The sequence below is a fragment of the Oncorhynchus keta genome, chromosome 16 (assembly GCF_023373465.1).
Source record: "Oncorhynchus keta strain PuntledgeMale-10-30-2019 chromosome 16, Oket_V2, whole genome shotgun sequence".
NCBI classification, from domain to species: Eukaryota; Metazoa; Chordata; class Actinopteri; order Salmoniformes; family Salmonidae; genus Oncorhynchus; species Oncorhynchus keta.
The window spans coordinates 10,653,315-10,667,192 of record NC_068436.1 but is presented as its reverse complement, the minus strand read 5'-3'; the positions used below and the strand labels follow the sequence as shown (position 1 = coordinate 10,667,192).

Below are 13,878 nucleotides of genomic sequence, written 5' to 3'. Positions count from 1 at the left end.
ATACAAAAGCCCCAGGGAGATTGTCATGAACAATCACTCTCTGCTCTCCTGTTTTACCCTCTCTCTCTCTCTCTCTCTCTCTCTCTCTCTCTCTCTCTCTCTCTCTCTCTCTCTCTCTCTCTCTCTTTATCTCTTGTCTTGAAGCACGGCGTAAACGTGTCTTTGTACCAGTCCCTCGCTGTTTTTTGTGGTCCTTTTTCTGGTTATCTCCATTCTTGTCTGTCTTAAAACCTGTTTCCAGCACACACTCACACACACACACTCACACACACACACACACACACACACACACACACACACACACACACACACACACACACACACACACACACACACACACACACACACACACACACACACACACACACACACACACACACACACACACACACGCATACAGTACACTCAAACACATACACACACACACACAACCTACACACCACTGACCACCCTTCACACATGGTTCTTCCGTTTTGTTGGAAAATCCTTGTTGGTCCTGTTTCCATGCATCCGCGGCCTGTATGACCTCCTGACTGTCTAGCCTAGTCGCTGGGCTGCTTTTACTTCCTCCTGGGCTTTGCTTCTATATTATTACAATTGTATTATTCTCCTGTTTATTATTATTCTGTGTAAAGGAATGTGACCGAGGCATAAAGTATACCTGTGGCGGTAGGGACTCAAGCCAGAGCCCCTCCCTATACTTTGTGTCCATATTGTATTGTAGCTTCACATGGATGTGCCAATAGCTACTACTATCAACAACTGAAGAAGGCCGAGGAAAATCGATTTAGGGCATTAGTTTGGGTTCTTTGATTTCGGATTCTGTTTGATTTGGGCTATTTTGGGACATTGTCATTATTAAATCTCCCTGAATTAATGACACGTTTTATTTTGGCTTCTTCTTTTGTAGTGTATGCTGCTTTTTGATTCCTTTTGCTCTCTACTCAATTTCCATTTCCAACATTTGTATTTCTGACATCCTCTCTTACTTGACTTAATTAAGGCAAAATTCATATTTTCTTTCAAATTCTTCAACGGTTAACGAGGTTAACGAATGGTTCTTCACGAGGCTTCTATCATTCATGTGAAATTACAGCATCTGTGCATTTCACAGGCCTGTCTAACTGTCTGATGTCACACTGTCTGATGTCACACTGTCTGATGTCACACTGTCGGGTTATATGTTAGAAAAACCTTTTCATAAACCTTTTCATTTTGGTTGGTTATCTACCTGTTAATCTGAATCTGTTTATGTTGATTGTGCATTTGTTTGTTCTCATCGGAAAAACTGAGAGGGGTGATCTCCTCGAAAAAGGAGGACACAGTCACGCATGTGTTCACACACACACAATGCTGAATCACAGAGAAGCACCTACATACAGACACACACCACAATGTTGATATGAGATACACAAGTACACTCACACACTCTCCCTCCCTTATTCTCACCTATGCATGCACACCCACACACAAACACACACACACACACACACACACACACACCCTCAGCCACACACACTCCCCCCTCCCACATACACACATAACCCTCCTATGTGTGTGAGTGTGTATTAACTCTCCATGCTCTGGTCTGCTACAGAGGGCTGCCCAGGCCTGTGTAACAACAACGGTCGTTGTACCCTGGACCAGAACGGATGGCACTGCGTCTGCCAGTCCGGGTGGCGTGGGGCGGGATGCGACGTCGCCATGGAGACCCTCTGCACCGACGGCAAGGATAACGAAGGAGGTGAGACATGCAGAAAACCTTCTTGTCCATTACGTTTTCACTAAATGGACATTTGTCTTTGGCTCTGGGTTACATTACGTTATATGCCAGACATTTTCATTAGAAGTCACTTCCAGTACAGGGAGTTCATACATTGGAACTGTGCGTATTGTGTGTGATCCTTGCTGGGATTGAACCCACAACCACATTATATGTGGATCTCTCCGCTCTTTAAAGCTCCACCAGGAAAGGTGGTGGCGTCACCGCTATAGAGGCCTGTTAAATAAAGAAATAGAAGAAGGAACAAGTCACGTCCTGATTCGTTTTGGAAGAGGGGGATGAAGGAGGGGTGGGTGAGGGACGAGGTAGGGGTGCGTCAATCGCGGCGGCAAGGTTTTTACCACTCCCCCCCCCCGCCCTGTGGCTGCTGGTTGCCAGATGTACCCCAAGTTTTTAATAACCTAACAAAGGCGAATGGCAGCCTTTCATGAGCTCTACGTCCTACCTCCCTCCTTTCTTCCACCGCTCTTTTCCCTCTCCTCCTCTCCCCCTTTCCTGTGGACGTCACCTGTGGGAGGCGGAGCAGATCTCATTCCCACACAAAGGCCTTGGAAAACAGCAGGGAGGCAGGCTGTTGAAGTAGCAGAGAGAACTTTTTCTCCTTCTTTATTTCTCTCTCTTTCTCTCTGTCCCTCTCCACTTTCCTTCTTTCTCACTTACTCAATCTCTTATTTTCTATCACACTCTTTCTTTCTCTTCCATTATATTTCTCTCTGTCTAGCTCTCTCTCGCTCTCTCTCGTTCTCTCTCGCTCTCTCTCGCTCTGTCGCTCTCGTTCCCTCTCGTTCTCTCCTTCCCTCCCTCCCTCCCTCACTAACCTACCTAACGGTGAGACTCCCAACAGCAAATTTAACCTATAGTTATCCCATCCAAGGCACCAGTCAGGATGGAGGAACCAGGCAGTTTGTCACCACAGCCAGGGGTTAGAGGTCGACTAATAACTTTGAACAACTGGGCCTGCTATTCGCTCTCACAGGAACACAGCCAATCACATTCTGAAAGCCCAACCGAATACAGCCAATTATAACAACACATACCTTTGACCATCTGACAAAAAGAGCCACTGGAGGTAGATTTGTTTTTAACTTGGTTAAAAGTATTTTGTTAGTAAATTCACTGTATATGGTTCCTTTAGAGTTATCAGAGAGAATCTGTTCTGGATCCCATTCCTTACTCCTCTTGTTTGCCTCTTCATAACTCTCTATCTCTCTCAGACGGCCTGGCTGACTGTATGGACCCAGACTGTTGCCTCCAGACATCCTGTCAGACCCAGCCGTACTGCCGCGGCTCCCCGGACCCCTCTGACATCATCAGTCAGAGCCCGTCCAGCCTGATGCCCCAGCATGCCGCACGCTCCTTCTACCAACGCATTCGCTTCCTGGTTGGACCAGAGGGCAGCCACGTCATCACCGGGGACAACCCCTTCAACAAGAGGTGAGCATTCTCATTTCACCTTTATTTGAACAGGTCGATGGAGGGATATTTCTCCTGTTGTCTTTTTATCTGATAGAGTTCGATGAGGCATCCTATCTCTGACTCGCTGCTACTAGGTAATCTGTCTTTATGGTGTGTGTGTGTGTGTGTGTGTGTGTGTGTGTGTGTGTGTGTGTGTGTGTGTGTGTGTGTGTGTGTGTGTGTGTGTGTGTGTGTGTGTGTGTGTGTGTGTGTGTGTGTGTGTGTGTGTGTGTGTGTGTGTGTGTGTGTGTGTAGGGCTGTTGCGGTCATTACATTTTGTCAGACGGTTATTGTCATGCCCATTCAAGAGAGAGTGCGTATATGAAATGACTCTGTTGAGTGTAAAAGTGATAATTTAAAAGAGATCCTATACAATAGATTTTGAGTGTAAAAGTGATCATTTAAAAGAGATCCTATACACTAGATTTTGAGTGTAAAAGTGATCATTTAAAAGAGATCCTATACACTAGATTTTGAGTTATTTGTCAACTTTAGTTGTGAATGATACAAACAAAAATGTCTTAGAAATCAAAACATATATGGGCTGCATGGTGTGATTATAGGCTACTAATGATTTGAGAAAGTCACAAAAAAGCTTGTGCTCTGTTTCTTGCCTCAGGCTGCACACGCTGTTCTCTCATCAAATGATCCTATTTTCACCCAAGTGATCATATTTTCACCCAAGTGATCATACTTTTTCATATTCTCAATTGAATCTTGTCTTTACTAATATGTAAAATTAGTTTCAATTTAATATGTCCCATTATCAAATGGGCAGGAACAGAGGCAGAGGAAAAATACATGGAGGCCGCTTTCCTGACTGTTAGTTTCTTCAACCATGCTACTCCGGTTATTTCACTCCATGCATCAACAACTGTTTCAGGAGCATGCAGCCTCTTGCTGCGCGACAAGTGATATTCCTCCCAATCTCTGTATGCCATGGGATCTTCAACCCTGTTCCTGCAGCTACCCAGTGCTTCATTTGGAAAACCAAGTGAAATCTGTTTGGGAACATCGATAGTAACACAACAAAACATATTTCATTTCTTACTTTAGTTGTGTTTTAAGAAAAAAATGCCTGGTCAGCTACTGGAGCTTCGACGACGTTATTTCAATGTTATTCTATCGGGCCGCTGGAACGTTTGTTACGCTGAGAAAGGAATGAAGGAGAGATAGGAGGAAATGCATGGTTCTGTAGCTAAAGGTAATGTGTCTATTAATTATAAAAATATAAAAAATGCCCAATTGCTAGTGTATTAAAAATCAAATACAAATTCACTATAATTGTAGGCTAACTGTAAGCTGCCCTGCACAATCAGTGAACCAACAGTATCCCCTAGGGCTGTACATTCTCTACCAGTCTCATGGATATAAAGTTTGGAGCCTAGCGTAAGGTAAACAGTCCGTCCAATATGCATAATAATACAGTCCACACTCAAGGGTGATTAGTAGAATTTGTTACATTTTGGAGTATAGGGTAGACCAATTATGTACCAAAGACATCTTAAATCAGTTTTGTTTTGTGTTTTTCTGCCATGTGTAATATGCGGTAGGCTATGTATTGTATAACAGCACAAGGGCTTGGGCTCATAGGCCTATGCAAATGCATAAGCTCTAATATCCGTATGGGCGTTTTGAGTGAATCATCACCTTAGAAATCGCTGTCCATTTCATTGTGTTAGGCTTTGAAACAACATCCACAACGACCACAGTTTTCCACTCAGTTTCAACCTGCTGTTGAACTTCTGAGTTTTAAAAACACTATACTGTTTTGATGATAAGTGTTTGATGTGATTTTCGATTGCGTTTGGTTAGAGGGACAATAGAGCTCTGCGTACCAGGCCATTAGCGACCTGATGGTCGTTAGCGAGTTGGGTGCTACCGACGCATGCCCAGAGTGCCAGACCCTACCATGGCCCTTGGTGTGTGTCCGTGTCCGTGTGTGTGTCCGTGTGTGTGTCTGTGTGTGTGTGTGTGTGTGTGTGTGTGTGTGTGTGTGTGTGTGTGTGTGTGTGTGTGTGTGTGTGTGTGTGTGTGTGTGTGTGTGTGTGTGTGTGTGTGTGTGTGTGTGTGTGTCTCCGTGTGTGTGTCTCCGTGTGTGTGTCCGTGTGTGTGTGTGTTTGGTGTGTGTGCATGCGTGCGTTTGGTTGCCTTGGTAACAACCAGCCAGGTGGTTACAGTGGTCTATAACAATGTTGTCTACAACCATGAACGTTTGTTTCTCCATACTGGACAACAACATGCTTCAGTTGACCAGCTTCAGTTGTGGTCATTCTCAAAGGTCTTATGACTGTTTAAACTTGAACGTTGCTTTAATTCAGTCCAGAGTACCGTGCATGTTTGTGATTGTTCACAATTGATCTAGAACCAAATAGATTTCAATAAGAGCAGGACTAACCAGCCGGTAGAGATTAGCTTATGTTTAGAAAGCAAACTTAATTTCCACATAGCGATAACAGAGTTAAATAGAGATGTTAAACACGGTGCTCACTGGAGAGAACAGAACCGTCTGATCATCTCATAAAGCAGGAAGAAGTGTGGAGAAATGAGAGGACGGAACAAACAAATAAGGAGAGAGGGAGGTGGAAAGAGAGAGATGAGTGAGAGATAGGGATGGAGGAAGACAGAGACATGGAGGGAGATGATAGCCAAAGAAAGATAGATATATGGAGATAAAGGGAGAGAGTCAAATTCACATCTGTCCTGTGTTAGACCCACCGATCCGGGGGCTTTGTTTAGCCAGTAGTGCTAACACAGAACATGTGCCTGAACATTTCCTTTAGCCTCTGCCAGCCAGCCATCCAACAAACACACACACACACACACACACACACACAGGATCCGCAGTAATCCCCAACCAAACAACAGCTCCTCAGCATCAACATGTGAACAAACAAGGCTCTCGTAGACCCGCTCTGCCTCTCCTCCTCCTCCTCATCCATCTCTTCTTCTCCTCCTCCGTCTGGGTGTATTGACATGCCACTCTCCGTCAACAGAGATAGAGAGCTCATTTAGTAGGAAATGACACTCGAGCGAGAGACTGGAATGGAGATATTATTCAGGGTGGCAATTCATTCAAAAGAGACATACTCAATAATGAAGTACAGACGTAGCATCTTAATTTGAGCCAGTTTGATACAGCAGGAAAACAATCCGTCATCAGCAGGAAATGTGAATATACAAATAATGGACATTTTTGTAGTGGGAATTGCAAACTTCAGAAGCCTTTTTAAACCTTAAATACACCACAAGATCTACATTTCCTGCAATGCAGCAACGTTCTCCTGCAACATGGTGATCAAATTAAGACCGTACATCTGTAGTCTATGATTGTTTCCATTGCGGCGCAGAGCAGACATCCTGTAAGTTACTGTCTGCAGCACAAGAAGGACAGGAAAGAGCAAAAACCTGTTTACACCTACATTATTATTGACTTCTCCAAACCTCCAATTGAAATAGCCTCTCTGCTTTAAGAGCAGGCATTACCAATGCTTTCTGACAAGGTTATTGGATAAAAACACCTTGGATGCTGGTGTGTGTCTCAACTTCCAACACTAAAGCTTTATTTTCCTTTGTCTGCCATAATAGCTTAACTGTACAATGGCAGAACATTTTCATTTCAGCCAGTGGAGTTTGTTTAAATGCAATCCTTTGGCTCCCTTATACAGGTTAGAGTTACTGGGAATAAGGAGTCTGAATACACTGTGAAGAATGCTATTATTCCTCTTTATGGATCGTGACGGGCCAAATTAGGCATGTGGCCACGAACGCTTCACTACTTTATGTGGTGGCTCACACACACACACACACACACTCTCACACACACAGACACACAGCTGAATTTAGATAAGACCGCTTCTTTGCCACGCTTCAGGAAACTCCAGACAACGGAGACGAGCGATGGAGCTTAAAGGTGCAGTATATTAAGCAGGAAGACCGACCCCCAACCTCTTTCTTGAAGAGGGAGACGAGCGATGGAGCTTAAAGGTGCAGTATATTAAGCAGGAAGACCGACCCCCAACCTCTTTCTTGAAGAGGTAGACGAGCGATGGAGCTTAAAGGTGCAGTATATTAAGCAGGAAGACCGACCCCCAACCTCTTTCTTGAAGAGGAGACGAGCGATGGAGCTTAAAGGTGCAGTATATTAAGCAGGAAGACCGACCCCCAACCTCTTTCTTGAAGAGGTAGACAGTATATTAAGAGGAGACCGATGGAGCTTAAAGGTGCAGTATATTAAGCAGGAAGACCGAGCTTAAAGGTGCCCCAACCTCTTTCTTGAAGAGGTAGACGAGCGATGGAGCTTAAAGGTGCAGTATATTAAGCAGGAAGACCGACCCCCAACCTCTTTCTTGAAGAGGTAGACGAGCGATGGAGCTTAAAGGTGCAGTATATTAAGCAGGAAGACCGACCCCCAACCTCTTTCTTGAAGAGGTAGACGAGCGATGGAGCTTAAAGGTGCAGTATATTAAGCAGGAAGACCGACCCCCAACCTCTTTCTTGAAGAGGTAGACGAGCGATGGAGCTTAAAGGTGCAGTATATTAAGCAGGAAGACCGACCCCCAACCTCTTTCTTGAAGAGGTAGACGAGCGATGGAGCTTAAAGGTGCAGTATATTAAGCAGGAAGACCGACCCCCAACCTCTTTCTTGAAGAGGTAGACGAGCGATGGAGCTTAAAGGTGCAGTATATTAAGCAGGAAGACCGACCCCCAACCTCTTTCTTGAAGAGGTAGACGCAGGAAGCGATGGAGCTTAAAGGTGCAGTATATTAAGCAGGAAGAGGTGCCGACCCCCAACCTCTTTCTTGAAGAGGTAGACGAGCGATGGAGCTTAAAGGTGCAGTATATTAAGCAGGAAGACCGACCCCCAACCTCTTTCTTGAAGAGGTAGACGAGCGATGGAGCTTAAAGGTGCAGTATATTAAGCAGGAAGACCGACCCCCAACCTCTTTCTTGAAGAGGTAGACGAGCGATGGAGCTTAAAGGTGCAGTATATTAAGCAGGAAGACCGACCCCCAACCTCTTTCTTGAAGAGGACCCCCAACCTCTTTCTTAGACGAGCGATGGAGCTTAAAGGTGCAGTATATTAAGCAGGAAGACCGACCCCCAACCTCTTTCTTGAAGAGGTAGACGAGCGATGGAGCTTAAAGGTGCAGTATATTAAGCAGGAAGACCGACCCCCAACCTCTTTCTTGAAGAGGTAGACGAGCGATGGAGCTTAAAGGTGCAGTATATTAAGCAGGAAGACCGACCCCCAACCTCTTTCTTGAAGAGGTAGACGAGCGATGGAGCTTAAAGGTGCAGTATATTAAGCAGGAAGACCGACCCCCAACCTCTTTCTTGAAGAGGTAGACGAGCGATGGAGCTTAAAGGTGCAGTATATTAAGCAGGAAGACCGACCCCCAACCTCTTTCTTGAAGAGGTAGACGAGCGATGGAGCTTAAAGGTGCAGTATATTAAGCAGGAAGACCGACCCCCAACCTCTTTCTTGAAGAGGTAGACGAGCGATGGAGCTTAAAGGTGCAGTATATTAAGCAGGAAGACCGACCCCCAACCTCTTTCTTGAAGAGGTAGACGCTTAAAGGTGCAGTATATGGAGCTTAAAGGTGCAGTATATTAAGCAGGAAGACAGTATATTAAGCGACCGACCCCCAACCTCTTTCTTGAAGAGGTAGACGAGCGATGGAGCTTAAAGGTGCAGTATATTAAGCAGGAAGACCGACCCCCAACCTCTTTCTTGAAGAGGTAGACGAGCGATGGAGCTTAAAGGTGCAGTATATTAAGCAGGAAGACCGACCCCCAACCTCTTTCTTGAAGAGGTAGACGAGCGATGGAGCTTAAGGTGCAGTATATTAAGCAGGAAGACCGACCCCCAACCTCTTTCTTGAAGAGGTAGACGAGCGATGGAGCTTAAAGGTGCAGTATATTAAGCAGGAAGACCGACCTCCCCCAACCTCTTTCTTGAAGAGGTAGACGAGCGATGGAGCTTAAAGGTGCAGTATATTAAGCAGGAAGACCGACCCCCCAACCCCAACCTCTTTCTTGAAGAGGTAGACGAGCGATGGAGCTTAAAGGTGCAGTATATTAAGCAGGAAGACCGACCCCCCCCCAACCTCTTTCTTGAAGAGGGAGACGAGCGATGGAGCTTAAAGGTGCAGTATATTAAGCAGGAAGACCGACCCCCAACCTCTTTCTTGAAGAGGGAGACGAGCGATGGAGCTTAAAGGTGCAGTATATTAAGAGGAAGAGACCCCCAACCTCTTTCTTGAAGAGGTAGACGAGCGATGGAGCTTAAAGGTGCAGTATATTAAGCAGGAAGACCGACCCCCAACCTCTTTCTTGAAGAGGGAGACGAGCGATGGAGCTTAAAGGTGCAGTATATTAAGCAGGAAGACCGACCCCCAACCTCTTTCTTGAAGAGGTAGACGAGCGATGGAGCTTAAAGGTGCAGTATATTAAGCAGGAAGACCGACCCCCAACCTCTTTCTTGTTTGAGGTCCTTCCCTCCGTGTTTTTATATTGCACACAGATTTCAAGCGGATTAACGCTCGAGGACTAGTTGGTCTTGGCTTTGTCGACTCCCCTTATGGCCCTGTTCTGTGTAGTGATGTTGTGGTCTCGTGGTCAAGGGCCAGGTTAATTGGTCCACTGACTGGGGTTGGCAGGGTTGAGGGTTCAAATCTCAGGTGCCGGGTCACAGCTGTGGAGCCCCGGGGTCGAGCTGAAGCGGTATCCTTGAATGACTTTGGTGAGAGGCCAGCTGGCGGCTAGAGACTAATCTGTCCGATAAGAATTACATGGAGGACATCCTGGACTGTGGTGTCCAGCCCAGTGTTTAAAAACTCAGGGTAAAAGACAACATCCTCAGTTGAATTAATTAAAACCTTTATTGCCAGAAAAGGAATGTCATACAGCAGACATGGACGTGACAATCAGTGCCAGTACAACATGTACAGATGTTATTTAGAGAAAAATGAATACTTTGTGTTTTACAGAGGTGACAGTGACACTGATGTTTTTGGTGACGACACTGACACATTCTAACTCCAAGGCACATTCCTTGACATGCAACTATTTAAAAAAAGGAAATATCACCCGTCAGTTACAGAGGCGCTGCCTGTTGCCCACAGCAACCATTGTCATGCTTATTATGAGAGAGAGGTGTGTGCCAGTGGGAGGGGAAAGATTAAGGGTTAACTAAAGGTTTCATTCCGTCATGCACTAGAGTAATGACAGCACCAGAGTAATGATAGTACCAGAGTAATGATAGTACCAGAGTAATGATAGTACCAGAGTAATGATAGTACCAGAGTAATGATAATACGTAATGATAAAACCAGAGTAATGATAATACCAGACTAATGATAATACCTAATGATAATACCAGCGTAATGATAATACCAGAGTAATGATAGTACCAACGTAATGATAGTACCAGAGTAATGATAGTACGTAATGATAAAACCAGAGTAGTGATAATACGTAATGATAATACTAGAGTAATGATAATACCAGAGTAATGATAATACCTAATGATAATACCAGCTTAATGATAATACTAGAGTAATGATAGTACCAGCGTAAAGATAATACCAGAGTAATGATAGTACCCGCGTAATGATAATACCAGAGTAATGGTAGTACCAGAGTAATGATAATACCAGAGTAATGATAGTACCAGAATAATGATAGTACCAGAGTAATGATAATACCAGAGTAATGATAACACCAGAGTAATGATAATACCAGAGTAATGATAGTACCAGAGTAATGATAGTACCAGAATAATGATAATGCCAGAGTAATGATAGTACCAGAGTAATGATAGAACCAGAGTAACGATAGTGCCAAAGTAATGATAGTACCAGAATAATGATAGTACCATAGTAGTGATAGTACCAGAGTAATGATAGTACCAGAGTAATGATAGTACCAGAGTAATGATAGTACCAGAGTAATGATAATACCAGAGTAATGATAATTCCAGAATAATGATAATACCAGAGTAATGGTAATACCAGAGTAATGATAGTACCAGAGTAATGATAATACCAGAGTAATGACAATTCCAGAGTAATGATAATACCAGAGTAATGATAATACCAGAGTAATGATAATACCAGAGTAATGATAATACCAGAGTAATGATAGCGTCTATTGAACATGCTCTTAGAAACACTCAGACACCTGATTGGTGACAACTGGGTATGAGTGCGTCCTAACTGGCACCCTATTCCCTATATAGTGAACCACTTTTGGTCAAAGGTAGTGCACTATATAGGGAATAGGGTGCCATTTGGGAGACAACCATTGTTTTACAGTGACAGACACTCAGACAACCTCCCTAAGCAAATGGAAGGCATAAATTACTGCTGCATTATGCAACCCCCCCACACATACACACAGACACACACACACACACATACAGGTATTAATGAAGCGAGGACGCTGGGTAATTTATGGCATGTTTACACTATAGAAGGGGAAGGGGGAGGGGGGACATCAACTGTACTGTCTGGCATCCTCTCAGACTGTTGTAAAGGATAGTGCTGGTGGGGTGGAGTTGTGTGTGTGTCTCTGCCCCTCTCTACAGGGTGATTCAATGCTCCGCTACTGATTAGCACTCAGTGAGAGCTGTAATGACCTGGGAAGGAGAGCTATAAGTAAATCTAGCTACCTCCCCCTGCGCACGCACACACACACACACACACCCACACACACATAGTAGATATCTCCACAGGACCAGGCCCATTGACTATAAACTAATCTAAATGGTCCACCGCGAGCCGGGGTGGGTGTGTGTCTGGATCACAAGTGATTTTGTGTGTGCATAGTGGTGACCAGATAAGGGAATTGGTTAGTTGACCGAGGCCAAGATTTGCACGTAGCACTGTACAGTGTCATACTGTGGTGTTTATGAATGTGCTGAATGAAAGTTGTCTAGTTTGTTATTTCCTGTCAGTCCTCTTGTGTGATGTATATCTCAGGATATCTCTATCTCTGTCTCCGCGGCGTCTCAAAGCTGCAGTGTACAAAATAACAACGTCTAGAGTAGATCATCTCTACGTGTTGTTTCTCCCCAGCCTGGTGTCCATCATCAGAGGCCAAGTCCTGACGGCAGACGGAACCCCCCTCATAGGAGTCAATGTTACCTTCGTCCACTACCCCGACCACGGATACACCGTCACGCGCAAGGACGGCATGTAGGTCCACGTACACACACACACACACACACACACACCACTGACTCTGGTCTTCCTCACCACTGACACCTCATACAGTATTTGATTTATGTTGTGTTTTCAGGAGTTGTTGATTGAATCATCATGAGTGTGTCTGTGTGTGCATATATGCGTGGATGTTTTTCTGTTCATCGGTGAGTGTGTGAGAGAGAGAAAAGAGAGAGAAACTGTAATGTGCTTCTTCTCCCGTCACTCTACGACTCTGTCTCACAGATCTCCCAAAATCGTCTCACTCATGCAAAAAATCTCAGTAGCTTCCCCCCAATGAAAAAACACACACTCTTTCTCTCTCTCACACACACACACACAACCCCCCCACCCCGCGCCATTTAAATGTGAACTGGGGGGCTGATTAAAATGCATTGGTTATACAAAGGAAGAATCAATTAGCCTGCGTCATTCTAGCGTAGGGCACACACACACACACACCTCCACTACACCCTGCGGTGTTATTACAGCGAGTGTTCCTGCAACCCTCCTCGACACCAACCAGGATATAGGAAACTCAGGTCAAGTCCCAAATAGCACCATATTCTCTATATAGTGCACTACTTACTTCCCATAGGGGTCTGGTCAAAAGTAGGGCACTAGATAGGGAATAGGATGCCATTTGGGACAGAGGCGCAATCACTCCCAGGCCCCATCCCCATCAGTACCTTTTATTACACCACCTGCGCCCAATTAGATTGTAAAGCAGTGGCGTTAAGGGCAAAAGTGCAAGCCGTGATATTTGGTGCTCCCTGCCTCATTGAGAGGAGGCTCTGTGTGATTGCTGGGAGTGTAATAGGTTGGATCTCTAGGGCGAGGCTAAGCTGCTAGATTGCAATAGGTGTGTGATGGCGACCGCTGTGGCAAATTGAATACATGATGTTGCACGATCTTCCACACTGCAGGTTGCAATGTATCCAGCCACTATGCCATGCCCCTGTTACTATATAGACTAAATGAAATGGAATCATTTATGTTGTTGTAATAGGCTGAATATACTGCCATGCCACTGCTAAAATAAACTGAATATACAGCCATGCCACTGCTAAAATAGACTGAATATCCTGCCATGCCACTGATAAAATAGACTGAATATACTGCCATACCACTGCTAAAATAGACAGAATATACTGCCATGCCACTGCTAAAATAGACTGAATATACTGCCATGCCACTGCTAAAATAGACTTAATATACTGCCATGCCACTGCTAAAATAGACTGAATATACTGCCATGCCACTGCTAAAATAGACAGAATATACTGCCATGCCACTGCTAAAATAGACTGAATATACTGCCATGCCACTGCTAAAATAAACTGAATATACAGCCATGCCACTGCTAAAATAGACTGAATATACTGCCATGCCACTGATAAAATAGACTGAATATACTGCCATGCCACTGCTAAA

At 44.6% G+C, this 13,878-nt stretch overlaps 1 protein-coding gene across 1 annotated transcript in view; it reads left to right on the top strand.

The window, feature by feature from the left end:
- Window positions 1–13,878, top strand: part of LOC118395557 (teneurin-3-like) — a 797,463-nt gene that overhangs the window by 696,101 nt on the left and 87,484 nt on the right. The window contains 3 exon segments of the mRNA XM_052464676.1: window positions 1,598–1,744; window positions 2,998–3,217; window positions 12,319–12,438. Coding sequence (XP_052320636.1) covers window positions 1,598–1,744; window positions 2,998–3,217; window positions 12,319–12,438 — 487 coding nt within the window.